This window comes from Astyanax mexicanus, chromosome 16 (genome assembly GCF_023375975.1).
Source record: "Astyanax mexicanus isolate ESR-SI-001 chromosome 16, AstMex3_surface, whole genome shotgun sequence".
Taxonomy (NCBI): domain Eukaryota; kingdom Metazoa; phylum Chordata; class Actinopteri; order Characiformes; family Acestrorhamphidae; genus Astyanax; species Astyanax mexicanus.
This window is the reverse complement of record NC_064423.1, coordinates 1,449,012-1,464,995: the sequence shown is the minus strand read 5'-3', so window position 1 is coordinate 1,464,995 and position 15,984 is coordinate 1,449,012. Positions and strand designations below refer to the sequence as shown.

Here is a 15,984-nt window from a genome sequence, read left to right as displayed (position 1 = left end):
CCTGTTTCTCATTTGTAGCTCCGCCCCTTCCCCAGGTGTTTCCAAGTCTAGTGTGTTTCCTGTTTGGTTAAATAGATCCCCTGTGCCACTTGTCCCTGGTCGGTCTTTGCACTAACCCCTGTTGTTTTGTCTCTCCGTGTTTATTCTGTGTTTCATAGCCCTAGTTCTTGCTCCGTGTTTATTTCTTGTTTAGTTTTCTAGTTTCTTGTTTCTTCCTCGTTTCCCCAGTCCCCTGCTTAGTGTTTAGTTCCTTGTTCTCTCCTTGTTTATTTCCCTGCCTTGTTTAGCTTAGTATTTATTCTGTTCCTCGTTTGTTTCTTGTTTATTCCTGCGCTCCTTTGTTCCCTGCTTTGTGTTTATCTGTTTATTTTTAGTTACCTGTTATTTTCCCTTGTTTACCCCCTTGCCCTGTTTAGTTTATTTATCCTCTGTGTAGTTTAGCTTCTTGTTGTATTTCCTTGTTTATATCTCTGCCCTGCTTAGTTGGTTGTCCTTTGTTATTTATATAATAAATTATTTAAGCAGTCCTTTAAATTATCATAAGCAGTCCTGACTATCTCCCAGTAGACAGAATACACAGAACATAGCCAATCAATAACCACAAATAAAACATTAAACATTAAAATCACCAGAACCAGACTAAACTCAAACTTTTTATGCTCTTAACAGGGAATTAGCAAACTCTTAAGGAGTTTTTTCCTTCTGTAAAAAGTAAAAAACAGCGGTTGGGCGGGGGTGGGGTTTTGGGGTGGAGACTGAGGGAGGAGCAGGGCGGGGGAAGGAGTGGCCGAGTCTGCTATCCTATGCTATACAGTGCTGCTTTACTGCGGGGCTGTTCATTACTGAGAGCGTTCGTTCACTCTGTTAGTGCGCACACTGAAATACCGCGGCTCTTCCGGGGGTATCGAACCGAACACGCCGAACCTAACAGTTCAATAAAATACAGAGAACCGTTGCATCCCTAGTTGTCAGTTTATTCTGGTTGTATCTGGTCTTGCTTTGTTTGTATCTGAGATGCTGATTTTTCTCTCTTTTCTCTTTCTCTCTGGTGTTTAGTCTCAATAGATGGTGTGGAATGGCACGATGTGAAGTTTTTCCAGCTGGCGGCGCAGTGGCCCACTCACGTAAAGCACTTCCCTGTGGGAATCTTCGGCTACACCAAGCCCATGTGACCAAGTCTCTGCTAACCTAGAGTTACAAAACTTTCCCTGGAATCCACCTCAGTAAAGTGTGAGAGAATACTGAGGAAAAGAGGAGCAGAGAGTGAAATAAATACATGAATTAAATGGATTCATGGAGGAAAACACTCCGAAGCCTGTGTCCCTGAAACAAGACAAATGTTGTTTTTAATGTAACTGTATTGTTATTCGCTGTTAAACCAGACAGCTATTCCTAATGATTTTTTTATATATAAATATCTGTATGTATGTTTAAAAAATACTACAGTATATATATGCGCTGCCTTTTTGTATACATATTGTGGTTAGAATTACAGGGCCACCATGTAACGGCAGCTTGGTTTGCACTTTGTTTGGTTACAGTTTTATTGTTTTGGAGATTTCCTGTGGTGGTATTTGTTCTGTGGTGTGTGTGTGTGTGTGTGTTTGGTGACGAGGGGCAAAGCAATGTGATTACACTGACTGGTTTGTACTGGGCTTTTGGTGCGTTAGTGGTTGGGTCGGGTGGTTTATGGGGGGTTTAAAGTGACTTTGCTGTCACGTTTTAGGAGGAAGAGCTGTTCCTGCTGAAATGCTACTTCCTCTTTAGGTTTTAGATGGGAGAAGTGAATTAAAAGCGATCAGATTTGATTGTGATGGTTTGATTTTTGAGAGCACATTCTTTTGTAGGCAAAAATCGTCGAAACTAAAGAAGAACCAGATGCTTGTTTCGTTGCGTCTGAGCTTTACTGTAAACAAGGGAAAGTCGTTTTGGTGCAGATCTAAAGGGAGGTTTTAAATCGGCAGCCGTTAGGTGGTGATATAAATTCTGGCCTTGGATAATAATAATACCTCTGTTTAAAAAGTGATATGGACTCAGACCAAAAACTGTTGTACTGTACAAATGTATTGCAGTGTAACAACATGCCCTTTAATCCTGATCTGCTTGGTGTGTGTGAGGCTGAGGCCAGCTGGCGTGATTTTCTTACATTACCCTGTTCTGTTCTGGCTGCCATCGATGGGTTAATTAGGGAGTGATGCTGACAGTGCTGATTTTTTGACTGTATTTGATGGAGTGCTAATCTGAATACAGGGTCCAGTAATTCAGCTGTTGACTGCCATTAAAGGGCTCTTGCTAAAAACAGCCGAATGTGAGCCGAGAGGAAGGCGCTCGGCCTATTTTCCAGCTGTTGGTGATTTTTCCTGCAGAGCTGTTTTTTGTACATTCATATATTCATTCTTTCCACTAAAGTCCCTTTATAAATGTCCGTGTCTGTGTTTCAGCTAACAGAAGTGTGTGGAGGGGGTCGTTGAGTGAGTGAGACAGAGTGTGTGTTTGTGTGCGTGTGACCACTTTTTGCTACCCTTGTGAGGACCGTTCTCGTGAAGACCGTTCTTGTGAGGAGCGTTCTTGTGAGGAGCGTTCTTGTGAGGAGCGTTCTTGTGAGGACCGTTCTTTGTGAAGGCCGTTCTTTGTGAAGACAGTTCTTTGTGAGGACCGTTCTTGTGAGGACCGTTCTTGTGAGGACCGTTCTTGAGGACCGTTCTTGTGAAGACCGTTCTTGTGAGGACTGTTCTTGTGAAGACCGTTCTCGTGAGGACCGTTCTCGTGAAGACCGTTCTCGTGAAGACCGTTCTTGTGAGGACCGTTCTTTGTGAGGACCGTTCTTTGTGAGGACAGATGTTTGTGAGGAGCGTTCTTTGTGAGGACCGTTCTTGTGAGGACCGTTCTTGTGAGGAACGTTCTTGTGAGGACCGTTCTTTTCTGAAGACCGTTCTCGTGAAGACCGTTCTTGTGAGGATCGTTCTTTGTGAGGACCGTTCTTTGTGAGGACCGTTCTTTTGTGAAAACCGTTCTTGTGAGGACCGTTCTTTGTGAGGACAGATGTTTGTGAGGAGCGTTCTTTGTGAGGAGCGTTCTTGTGAGGACCGTTCTTTGTGAGGACAGATGTTTGTGAGGAGCGTTCTTTGTGAGGAGCGTTCTTGTGAGGACCGTTCTTGTGAGGACCGTTCTTGTGAGGAACGTTCTTGTGAGGACCGTTCTTTTGTGAAGACCGTTCTCGTGAGGACCGTTCTCGTGAGGAGCGTTCTTTGTGAGGAGCGTTCTTGTGAGGAACGTTCTTGTGAGGACCGTTCTTGTGAGGACCGTTCTTTTGTGAAGACCGTTCTCGTGAGGACCGTTCTTGTGAGGATCGTTCTTTGTGAGGATCGTTCTTTGTGAGGATCGTTCTTTGTGAGGATCGTTCTTTGTGAGGACCGTTCTTTGTGAGGACAGGTGTTTGTGAGGAGCTTTCTTTGTGAGGACCGTTCTTGTGAGGACAGGTGTTTGTGAGGAGCTTTCTTTGTGAGGACTGTTCTTGTGAGGAGCGTTCTTGTGAGGACCGTTCTTGTGAGGAACGTTCTTGTGAGGACCGTTCTTTTGTGAAGACCGTTCTCGTGAGGACCGTTCTTGTGAGGATCGTTCTTTGTGAGGATCGTTCTTTGTGAGGACCGTTCTTTGTGAGGACAGGTGTTTGTGAGGAGCTTTCTTTGTGAGGACTGTTCTTGTGAGGACCGTTCTTGTGAGGATCGTTCTTTGTGAGGATCGTTCTTGTGAGGACTGTTCTTGTGAGGACCGTTCTGGTGAGGACAATTTGGTGGTCCTCACAACTTTGAAAGCCTTTTTACAAAAATGAGTAGTTTAATAAGAAAATCTAAAGAAGTAAAACAATTTGCTTTTTTTTGGTCACTGAGTTTAGGTGTAGTTAGGTGGAGGTTTAGTATTAATCAGCTACAGTTATTATATAATATTATTATGTGAATGGAAGGTCCTCACAAGAATAGCAAAACCCACATGTGTGTGTATTGTGTGTCTGTTTCAGTATTGTTTGAGGCTGAGGGGGCGTGTCCTGAATGGATTGATGTTTTACGTTTTTGTTACTTTAGTTTGAGTGAGTTGAGTTAAGACTGGTACACTGTTTAATACAGAGGGATTCCTGCGTAGTCTCATTGTCCGCTGTACAGTTCTGGAATATGTTTTTTCATATTTTGTCATAATAATAATGATGATGATGATGATGATGATGATGATAGCTCTGTAGTGCATTTCATTGTATAACTGGGCTTTTTTGTACTTCTCCGTGCGGGCTGTAGAATACAGATCGAGCGGCTGCTGTGAACCGAGTTACGTTCTGCAGTGTTTTTATAAATAATTATTCTTACCTGACTCCATTTAAACTTTGTTTTTAAGCACTACCTTTTGGACAGCGTCGTAAGCCTACCCTTCATTACGGCGAGATGTTTTTGTATTTGTTAGAACGCTAACGTGCAGCCAGTCTGTCAGTCGAGATACATGCGAACATATTTGCACAAACCTGATTTTAAGTTATGTAACAGTATTGTTTTGAGGCAGACCACTGAGACTAGCTTTGCTTTATTCCTGTTCCATATGTGAATGTTTGTGTTGTCGTTTCATATCGTTTTTACTCGGTTACTCAGTTGTCTTAAAAACTTGTTGTGAATACTGAAACAATTTTGACCTTGCCTGCATTATTTTTAACTGTAATTAATATGTTGTTTTGTATTACCCTTTTAAAGGAGTTGACCTCTTTTATAGAATATTTTGTGTTGCAATAAGGTTTTGAGACATTTCACATGTAACTAAATACGGGACAGGTGTGTTCTGTTTTAACGAGTGCACAAACACTTTTGTTTTGCTTTTTTTCTCTGTATTTGATAAATACATAACAAGGAATATTGTGTAAATTGATGAAATAAATGATAAAAACACCTTTTTGGCACACTGTCCCAATCTGTGTCTGAACATCTGATCTGCAGCTAGCCCTGTCACAGTAATTACATTCACTTACATCAGGGGTGTCCAAACTTTTTTTGTTGGGGGCCAGAAGGAGAAATATATTTGAAGTCACGGGCCACAGACTCTGTAATAAAACAAATAATGAAATATACCACTTTAAATAATACATTTTCCTGATTACTTTCAGCACACCCTCTCCGCTTCTCTTTGGTCCGTTTTTCTGCGCTAGAACTGAACACTCTCTCCGCTTTTACACTCTTTGGACCGTTTTTCTGCGCTACAACTGAACACTCTCTCCGGTTTTACACTCTTTGGACCGTTTTTCTGTGCTACAACTTTACTCTCTCCGCTTTTAGACTCTTTGACCCGTTTTTCTGTGCTACAACTGCGCACTCTCTCCGCTTTTACACTCTTTGGCCTGTTTTCTGCTCTACAACTGAACACTCTCTCCGCTTTTAGACTCTTTGGCCCGTTTTTCTGCACTAGAACTGAACACTCTCTCCGCTTTTAGACTCTTTGGCCCGTTTTTCTGCGCTAGAACTGAACACTCTCTCCGCTTTTAGACTCTTTGGCCCGTTTTTCTGCGCTAGAACTGAACACTCTCTCCGCTTTTACACTCTTTGGACCGTTTTTCTGCGCTACAACTGCTCACTCTCTCCGCTTTTACACTCTTTGGACCGTTTTTCTGCGCTACAACTGCTCACTCTCTCCGCTTTTAGACTCTTTGGCCTGTTTTTCTGCGCTACAACTTTACTCTCTCCGCTTTTAGACTCTTTGACCCATTTTTCTGTGCTACAACTGCGCACTCTCTCTGCTTTTAGACACTTTGGCCTGTTTTTCTGCTCTACAACAGAGCACTCTTTCCGCTTTTAGACACTTTGGCCTGTTTTTCTGCGCTACAACTGAGCACTCTTTCCGCTTTTAGACTCTTTGCCCCGTTTTTCTGCTCTACAACTGCGCACTCTCTCCGCTTTTAGACTCTTTGGCCCGTTTTTCTGCTCTAAAACTGAGCACTCTCTCTGCTTTTAGACTCTTTGGCCCGTTTTTCTGCTCTACAACTGAGCTCTCTCTCTGCTTTTAGACTCTTTGGCCCGTTTTTCTGCTCTACAACTGAACACTCTCTCCGCTTTTAGACGCTTTGCCCGGTTTTTCTGTGCTACAACTGAGCTCTCTCTCTGCTTTTAGACTCTTTGGCCCGTTTTTCTGCTCTACAATTGCGCACTCTCTCCGTTTTTAGACTCTTTGGCCCGCGCTACAACTTTAATCTTGTCGCTTTTAGACTTCTAAAGGAAACGGGCCGCAAATGGCCTGCGGGCCGTAGTTTGGACACCCCTGACTTCATCAACTTACAGTACAAAACATGGAAATCACCTCATTAACGTATAATGACCCTAATGCTGCTTGTTGTGTTTATTTAACCAGGAGAGCTGATTCAGCCAGTATTCTGCATCTTTTTAAAAACCTTTAAACCTTTTAGTCCAGTAGGTGGAGCTATGTGACGGAGAGCATATTTAATATGATATGATTGTGATGAAATTGGGAAACTGCTTAACAAGCCTAACAAGAATAGTCAAATAAAAGATACCAAGTAGATAAAATTAATCAAACATATTTTGATTATAACTTGGTTTAATCAAACATAAGGCAGGGTACTTTATAGTTTTTTAATAATTACAGGCTGTGTACAATCTAGTTTTGGCTCTCCCATGTGTTCTGTGGACAATAAGTAACCAACAACCTAATTATTCTGTCTTTTTCTTACATATTTTAACCAAAAATAGACCAACTTAACATGCTTGGCACTACTTCAGAAAAGACTAATACACCTTTGATTAACTAAATATTATTTACAAAGCTACAGTAGCAGTTTAAGGTTTTTCTACACACTTTCTCACCAATCATTCTAATTGTTTTGGGTTTTTTCCTACATTGCAAATGAATACTGAAATTACCAGACTATGAAGGAACTCATAAGGAATCATGTAGAAAGTGGTAAACAAACCAAAATACATTTAGGTAATGCATTTAGGTGCTCTTATCTGGGGAGCTGTTAACTTGCAGTTTCTGAGGCTGGTAACTCTGATGAACTTATCCTGTACCACAGAGGGAACTCTTGCTCTTCCTTTCCTCGGGTGGTCCTGATGAGTGCCAGTTTTATCATAACATTTGTAATGGTCTTTGTGGTGACTGCACTTGAGGATACTTTCAAAGTTCTTGAAATGTTTCCGATTGACTGACCTTCATTTCTTAAAGTATTTAAGAGTAATTCTTGCCATAATCTGGATTAGAACATTACTCAAATAGGGCTATTCACTGTATACCTGTAACTCTACCTCTTCACAACTTTACTTTAACTGATGCTCTTAAACACTTTATTAAGAGACAAGAAATTCAAGTAATTAACTCTTGAGGAGTTCAGCACAGCTGTTAACTGAAAGCCTGAATTCCAGATGACTGAGAAATTTCAGCCAAGATGTGAAAAGCTGTCATCTCTAAGCAAGATGTGGTACTTTAAAGAATCTAGTATATAAAACATATTCTGGTTTGTTTTTTGTTGACTAAATAATTTCATATTTCATTTTCATAGTTTGGTTGACTCTAGTATTAATCCACAATGTAGACATTTTAAAATAATAAATAAACGTTGAATTTAAGATGTGTCCAACTTTTAACTGGTACTTATAAGCTTGATTTAATGTTAGAAACTAGTTTAAGGAAATCTGTGGAGGTTTCTGTCCCACAAGATGTGATTCCTTCGTCCTCCAGCAGAGTGCAGAGCTATAGCTCAGTCATTAACTCAGGATTTCTGCTTTTTAGCACCTGCCTATGATAAACACTCGTCATGCAGACTGCAGTGCAGTGTTTACAGTGGTGTTTATTACAGGGTAGAGGAAGAGAGCACTTATGTCTCGGTTACACATACTAGGAAAATTATCCAGTGGATAGTTCTTGACAACTTCTCACGTATTAATATCCAGCAGCTTCACCTGGTAAAGGTTTTAAAAACATCTAAACTCCTCTGAGGAGCATTTCCCTAAGGGAGAGGACATCTTGGACTATAAGAACAGAGGAGAACAGCGGGGCAGCCGGAGCTGCAGTTCAGGTAAAGGTAAACTCTCTCTCTTTCTCTCTTTTTCTCTTTCTAAATAAATAACACTTATATCACAGGTACTGAGAATGTACTGTCTGTCTGTTTTCTTAAATATTTTTGTGGATATAAAGCCTGCAGTAAAGAATGAAAGCTGATAGTAGCTTAGTGCTTAAGGTTAGTGGTAGACTTAAGTTAACTAGCTAGTGCTCTGGTGGAGTCTGTAGTGTAAATTACTGTATTTTTTGCTCTATAAGGCACCTTGGATTATAAGGCGCATTATGACACACTAGTAAGGAACAAGGATGTCGCCATGTTTTCCTTCTAATTCAGCAGTAAAGCTAAGCTAAGTAAAATATATATTTTTTTATTATAAAGAATTGATTATTCCTAAAAGAAACATTTTTTTAAAGTCAGACAAGTGCTGGATGTTAATCTACACAGATTTCTCTTCTGTAAACTGTTAATTGACTTACGCTGACTTACGCTAGGTCTGGGTACATTAGCATTAGCAGCTAACTTCTAACGCTAGCCGCGTTTAGTGGCTAATGCCAACCGACAGCGCTAACTTTACACTGAGGAACCCTGAGTGTTACAGTAAGCCAGGGCAATATCAGCTATGTTAGCGATTTGTCTCATGTAGCTTGTTTTAACACAGTTAACACGCAGGCTACAGTCTGATATACTCTCCTCTGAATTGCAAAAGAGCTACAGCTTAGCACGGTTAGCGGCTAATGCTAATGCTGCTCCAGCAGTGCTAGCTGGGGTTAGCAGCAGGCTACAGTACAATAATACTGACCTCTGAATGGCGAAAGAGCTAGTGTTTTGTGCAGTTAGTGGCTAATGCTAATACTAATACTGCTGCAGAACTAAACTGAAACTCCTGTATTATTCTGTATTTCATACATAAGGCGTACTGACAATTTTGGGGAAAATTAAAGGATTTTAAATGCGCCTTGAAGAGCGAAAAATACAGACTAAGTTATTAAGTTTAAGGTAGTACTTCAGTTAAGGTTTTAGGGTTAGTACACCCTGTTTTTAAGTCTAGCATTAATAGTTTTGCCACTGAAATGTCTGTGAACAGAACAAATTTTTAAATAATATTACTCTGTTTATGAAATTCTGAATGCTTATTTGTAGCCTGTTGTTTAATAAGAAAAGAACCGGACTGAGGTAGCAAACTAGTCAGAGTTAAGGGGCTCCGAGTGGTCCAGTGGGCTAAACGTTGCAACTATGATCAGGAGCTCCCCGGTTTAAATCCTGGTCATGCAGCTTGCCATGAGCTGCCAGAGCCCTAAGAGAGCACAACTGGCCTTGCTCTCTCTGGGTGGGTAGATGACACACTTTTCCCTCATCACTCCTAGGGTGATGTGGATCAGTACAAGGCGTCTGTGAGCTGATATATCAGAACCGAGTCGCTGCGCTTTTCTCGGAGCGCACTGTGATGCTACTCGGCAATGCTGCATCAGCAGCAGTTTAAAAAGAGGAGGAGTCTGAGTTCACATGTATCAGAGGAGGCATGTGCTAGTCTTTACCCTCCTGGTGTTGGGGCATCACTAGTGATAGGGGGAGCCCTAATGAGTGGGTTGGGTAATTGGACGTGTAAAATGGGTAAAAAAGGGGAAAAAAAATTGAAATAAAATTATATATATATAAAAAAAAACTAGTCAGAGTTGCAGTGACCTTTTGTACAAATTGGGAGGCATTTATGACTAAGGTCTAATCTTAGATAAGGCAAATAGGCCATATGTTGTATAACATCTAATGTAATTATTTATCACACACACACACATTTCTCAGATAGAGCAGCAGTTAGCTTTTTTTATTTATGGTGGAACAGAAAAGCAGCACTGTTGTGTCTGATTCAGTCATACCAGCACAACACACACTTACACCTCATACACCACCACCATGCTAATCAGTGTCACTGCAGTGCTGAGAATAATGAACCCAAATAATAATAGCTGCTCTGTGGTGGTCTATACTGTGGTCTATACTATAAAGTATGCAGAGAAATAGAACTACAAACTGCTCCTAACTCCTTAGTGAATCTAAAACAAGGAGGTGGTCATAGTATCTATAGTATAGATATAAATGCTTATGCTGGTGATTCCTGTATCTTCTGCAGTGGCTGCCTACTGCTCTGGGTATGTGTGCTCACTGTATGCCCATAGAGCATTGAGGGTTAAGGGCCTTGCTCAACAGCTTAACAGTTGCTTAACCCACAACCTTGTCTGCGACTGTGTTTTAACTACTCATGCACAGAGGTGGATGCACTGAAAAATTGTAATTAAGTAAAAGTACCTTTACGTTGCTAAAATTCTACTCAAGTAAAAGTAAAAGTACCCATCTAGAAATTTACTTTGAGTAAAAGTTACATAGTATTTGATGTGAAAACCTACAACAAATCATAAATTAAATCGTTTTTAATAAACTAATATTCTACATAATATTTTGGACCTTTCCGGCAGTATTTGTTCAGACCACCCCATAAAACATTTTCAAGAACAAGTGGTATAGGTTTCTATGATCCATTTTTTCCCTTTACTGTTAAAAAGTTATGGTCATATATGTGACTATAAACAATATTTTTATATATTTTTTAAATTTGCCATTGCTCTGCTTCAACTGCTATTTGCATGTTTTTTAACATTCAAGCAGATTGTTTAATGTTTCCAATAAAAACGTTATCATTAAAATTATCATTAAAAACATGAAATCATACATAAAAATGTTGATTGGTGCATGCGCAGTGCCGTAAAGAGCACATATCGATGGGTAGCATAACTCAACAGAAAATCGGTTCCCCCGAGACGCGTGCACAGACCCCAGGCTTCACAGCTGATTCACACAGCGTCTCTCCCGCTAATCGTAATAAACGCTACTGGGAAAAGTTCAGCTGCGCTGCCATGGAGAACAAAACTCAGCAAACTATGTGTGAAAAAATCAGCCGAACATAAACACAGCGAACAATATGAGGCATTTCTCTCACCAACAAAGGTAAACTCAATTTGTGGATGCAGGTTAAGCACGTAACGTAGCGCAGCTCTGTTAGCTAGATTAGCTAGCTAATGACAAGGTCACAATGTCAGGTGTCACGTGATCCGATGAGTCATTGTAGTCTAGAGAGTGAGAATGCTGGGAAATGGAGTCTCTGAAACACTTCAACACGTCTTTAAAGTATTAGAAACAATTACAACTTCATAAAATAGTAAATGCTTTACTGTACCAACTGTTTTTTGGATGTGTTTCAGGCCTGAAATGCAGGAATGGATGTGTATAGACAAATGAAATTAAGTTTAGCAGATCAAACATAAAAAATATCTTTGGTCTGCAGTTCTTTAATACATTTGTTTAAATTCTTAATACATGTTCACACAGATGAACCGCTTCCTCTAGTTAAAGACAGTGAGACGCTGAACTGGCTATATCTTTATTTTCTTGTCAATCATTACATAAAATAAGTATTTACAACGTAATTAACCGTGTGAATGTTTGCTAAAGGTAAGCATTGTGTTGAATGGACATTTTTAAGATGTTCCCAGCATTGTCACAATCTGTCTGGTCAAACATGTGACCATGAATACAGTTCCTGCTGTTTGATTGGTCAGTAGAGGAGAGAAGGGGGTTTATAGTTGTCTGGTTAGTTAATGTTGAACCTGGGTGGCAGTAATCTTTCAAGATTTTATAACCTATTCATGTGACTGCGCAGAGACAGAGCGAGAGCAGGGAAAGTGTACTTTGATAAGTGACGCAGCAAAGCTTACCAGCTTACCACCATATTTATGTAGAGCTGTGAATATTGTAAGCAACTTTTCAGAAACTCACTGTTAATATGTACAAACTGGATTCCAAAAAAGTTAGGACACTAAACAAATTGTGAATAAAAACTGAATGAAATGATGTGGAGATGGCAAATGTCAATATTTTATTCGTAATAGAACATGATGAAAAAGATGACAGATCAAAAGTTTAATCTGAGTAAATGTAACATTTTAAAGGAAAAATATGTTGAATCAAAATTTCACAGTGTCAACAAATCCCCAAAAAAGTTGGGACAAGTAGCAGTAAGTGGCTGGAAAAAGGAAAGTGAGCATATAACAAACAGCTGGAAGATCAGTTAACACTAATTAGGTCAATTGACAACATGACTGGGCATAAAAAGAGCTTCTCAGAGTGTCAGTGTCTCTCAGAAGTCAAGATGGTAAGAGGGTCACCAATTCCACCATTGTTGCGCAGAAAGCGTAAAATAGCAAAGACTTTTAAGTCATCATCATCAACCGTGTATAACATCATCAAAAGATTCAGAGAATTTGGAACAGTCGCTGTGCGTAAGGGTCCAGACCGTAAAACTCTACTGGATGCTCGTGATCTCCAGGCTCTTAAAGGTACATGAAACATTTCAGTTTGTACAAGTTTTCTAAGGGATTAAATATAATGGAATTTATTTGGGGGGGGGGGGATTTTTTATGTAAAATGTTTACACACTAAGTTATAATATATTTATGTTTGTTACGTTTGAGCTAGGGCGCCGCCATTTTGCCTGTACAGCACTGGTGACGTCACGAGGTTGGTTGGTCAAGAGTCCAGGTACATAACTAGCGTAAAAGAGCTTGTTGTTTGTGGAGATTATGGATGAAGATGAAGCTGAACTAGGCTAACATGGAGCATTTACTCAGAGATCTTTCCTGCAGAAACCTGAGCAGAACTTTTTAGATGCTTTTCTGAGAGCGAGATGATTTGGAGGTGTCTATTCTCTCTCTACGTGGAGCCGTGCAGAAACCCTGCAGCGCCTCCACAGCAGGTAACCTACTGCCATCCCGTTAACTAGCTTATTTATGTACATTTAGCTATTAAGCATGTAAAGTCCAGAGTTCATTAAGACAGAATGAAGCGAACATGATTTAAGTGGATATTGAAACACCCAGGCGCTGTTTGGTTGATAAACCGTTCAGTTTGGAAGTTAGAAGGCTTGCTGGGTACTTAGCTTCATCTTTTTAGTGTTAGTTAGTTAGCTAGCGTTGGCTAGCTATGGTAAGATAGCTAGATAAGTAGCTAGCTATGTTATCTTTTAACTGTCGGCTTATCTTGACTTTCGGTGGGTTACCTCTCGCTGCTCTGCTGGGTGAGCGTGTCGTTCGGCTCGTTCCGTGCGGCTAACAGCCAGTTGTTCAGAGGAAGAATAAAAACGGAGGAAAAAAGCCTCGGACTTCAGCTTATTTGTCCGGCACTAACGCTCCCGACTCAAACCCCTCTCCTCCACATAGTCCTGGTCTAGAAAGTGCTTGCCACTAACCCCTAGCATTGCAGCTAACCAGAGGATTTTCGCGCTTCAGCGCTGCTAGCCACCACTGAAGAAAGCATAGTCAGTGAAAACAATCCACCATGCCATCCGCCACTGCCAGCTGAAACTCTACAGTGCAAAGAGGAAGCCATTTCTAAGCAATCTCCACAAGCTCAGATGATTGCACTGGGCCAGGGGTCATTTATAATGGATTATGGCAAAATGGAAGACTGTTCTGTGGTCAGAGGAGTTACGATTTGAAGTTCTTTATGGAACACTGGGACGCCATGTCATCCGGACCAGAGAGGACAAGGATAACCCAAGTTGTTATTAACCCTGATCAACTGATGGCATTGGGTTTTTATGGGTGCTTGCGGCTTGGGCAGCTTGCATGTCTGGAAAGTAGGGGTGCAGGAAAAAATCGATTCGAGCTCGAATCGCGAATCTAACATTGAACGATTCAGAATCGATTCTCAATTTCATAAAAAACGATTTTTTTTGGGTGAAGCTACTGTCGCAGTTTAAAAACCGCGCCATAGTAGGTGAGCTTCGTGGTACAGTTAAAGAGCTTCGCAGTAAAGTTAAAGCCTCCAGTTTAAAAAGCTCCGCGGTACAGTTTAAAAAGCTCTGTGGTACAGTTTAAAAAGCGCCGCGGTACAGTTTAAAAAGCGCCGCGGTACAGTTAACCATGCTAGAAATTAGCCATTCATTATTATGGCACTGTCACTATGTTGCAAAAAGATTAAATACAGTAAGGAACCTAAGTTTATTGTTTTAAATAAATGTTTTATTTGTTTACATTGTCCTTTCATCTTTTTATCTTCTCACATGATTTAAACAAAATTTATAGGCCATTTGATTTTAAAAATCGTTCCAGAATCGAAAATCGTTTTTGAATCGAATCGTGACTCCAATAATCGGAATCGAATCGAATCGCCAGACACTGAGAGATTCGCACCCCTACTGGCAAGGCACCGTTAATGCAGAGAACCTTGTTCAGGCCCTAGAACAACATCTCTTTCAGGGAAGACTGCATTTTTCAACAAGATAATGCCAGACCACATTCTGCAGCAATCACATCATCACGGCTACGTAGGAGAAGGATCCTGGTATTAAAATAGCCAGCCTGCAGTCCAGATCTTTCAACTATAGAGAACATTTGGTGCATCATAAAGAGGAAGGTGCAGGAAGGAAGGCCCGAGACAATTGAACAGTTAGAGGCCTGTATTAGACATGAATGGGAGAGCATTCCTATTTCTAAACTTGAGAAACTGGTCTTCTCTGTCCCCAGACGTCTGTTGAGTGTTGTAAGAAGAAGGGGGGATACCACACAGTGGTAAAAATGGCCTTGTCCCAACTTTTTTGGGATTTGTTGACGCCATGAAATTTTTAAAGAACATATTTTTCCTTTAAATTAATACATTCTATCAGTTTAAACTTGTGATCTGTGATTTGTGTTTTTTTCTGAATAAAATATTGACATTTTCCATCTCCACATCATTGCATTCAGTTTTTATTCACAATTTGTTTAGTGTCCCAACTTTTTTGGAATCTGGTTTGTAGCACAAATATCAAGATTAGACACTAGGTAACTGGGATTTAGCTTGTTAGTTTGTTAAACATGATAATAACTGATAACACTGCAATTAAACCAATGCATTCCTACATCACTGTTTAGCTTTAAATCACAGTGGCTAATAGGGGTGTGCCATATCGTATTGTTCGTGATAATATCGGCAAAAATTAAGAATATCGTGAACAATATTATACCCTGAAATATCGTGCCATATCACCCACCCCCCATTACATAATTATCATATCAGGGTTCTACTTTTTTGCAGTTTTTAGAAAAAGAACAATCCACACTGTTCTAAATACCCATTATATATCTACTAGAGACGGATTATATCTGTCCAGTATCATTTATTTTACTTTAATCCTGGATATATGGTCAAATATGGAGTGCATTATTATTAGTATCATGAAATTCTGGATCATTGACTTCTGTTACAAATCTGATAAAATTCTTTTTTTTTATATCTCAGTTAGCCATATCATATTGCATGCAACAATACAATTCTAAATATTTTTTCTAATTCAGTGTTTAGTCATATCGCCAAAAGTATCATTATCGTGAAAATACCATGAAATATCGTGATATTATTTTAGAGCCATATGGCCCACCCCTAGTGGCTAATCCTATATCTATCTTCTCCTGTCTCTAGCAGCATGTCTACTATGGTGTTCCCCTCTGGAGAGAAGCTGGAGAGACTAAACCAGGAGGAGATCATCTCCAGCACCAGACTGGTGATCCAGGGGCTGGATGCACTGAAGAATGAGCACAACACCATATTACACAGCCTGGTGGAGACCATTAAGTGCTTGGCCAAGGATGAGGAGGCCAGCTTGGTGTATGAGAAGTCCTCACTGCTCCGCAAGTCTGTTGAGATGATCGAGCTGGGTTTAGCCGAGGCACAGGTGAGGCCAGTCATAGAGAAACAATTCCTGCATCAGAAACGAAAGAGATGCTGCCTACTCAGGCAGTACTGGAAGTTTAATAATCTAGAGTTTTATTTTATTTGATAAAAATGCTTATAGTTAATGACAACACAGCGGTAACACTTTATTTTAAGGAACACAAATTAGGTGCTTAATAATG

At 40.2% G+C, this 15,984-nt stretch overlaps 2 protein-coding genes and 1 long non-coding RNA gene across 7 annotated transcripts in view; 2 read left to right on the top strand and 1 right to left on the bottom strand.

Annotated features, from left to right (window-relative positions):
* The window catches only part of si:ch211-126j24.1 (phosphofurin acidic cluster sorting protein 2), an 89,184-nt gene extending 85,813 nt beyond the window's left edge, over positions 1-3,371 (top strand). For both annotated transcript variants that reach the window (XM_049465678.1, XM_049465677.1), the window contains one exon: positions 1,057-3,371. In XM_049465678.1, the coding sequence (XP_049321635.1) occupies positions 1,057-1,172 (116 nt within the window). In that variant the 3' untranslated portion in view covers positions 1,173-3,371. The remainder of the gene's footprint in view (positions 1-1,056) is intronic.
* LOC125782231 (uncharacterized) overlaps positions 1-15,984 on the bottom strand; it is a 140,916-nt gene that overhangs the window by 36,557 nt on the left and 88,375 nt on the right. The window lies entirely within an intron of this gene.
* LOC125782228 (kinesin light chain 1-like) overlaps positions 7,785-15,984 on the top strand; it is a 99,665-nt gene continuing 91,465 nt past the window's right edge. The window contains exons 1-2 of one of the 4 annotated variants that reach the window (XM_049465679.1): positions 7,785-8,056; positions 15,554-15,803. In XM_049465679.1, coding sequence (XP_049321636.1) covers positions 15,555-15,803 — 249 coding nt within the window. In that variant the 5' untranslated portion in view covers positions 7,785-8,056; position 15,554. Of the gene's footprint in view, positions 8,063-15,550; positions 15,804-15,984 lie in introns of all 4 variants that reach the window. The other 3 variants (XM_049465681.1, XM_049465680.1, XM_049465682.1) reach the window with 3 other exon arrangements.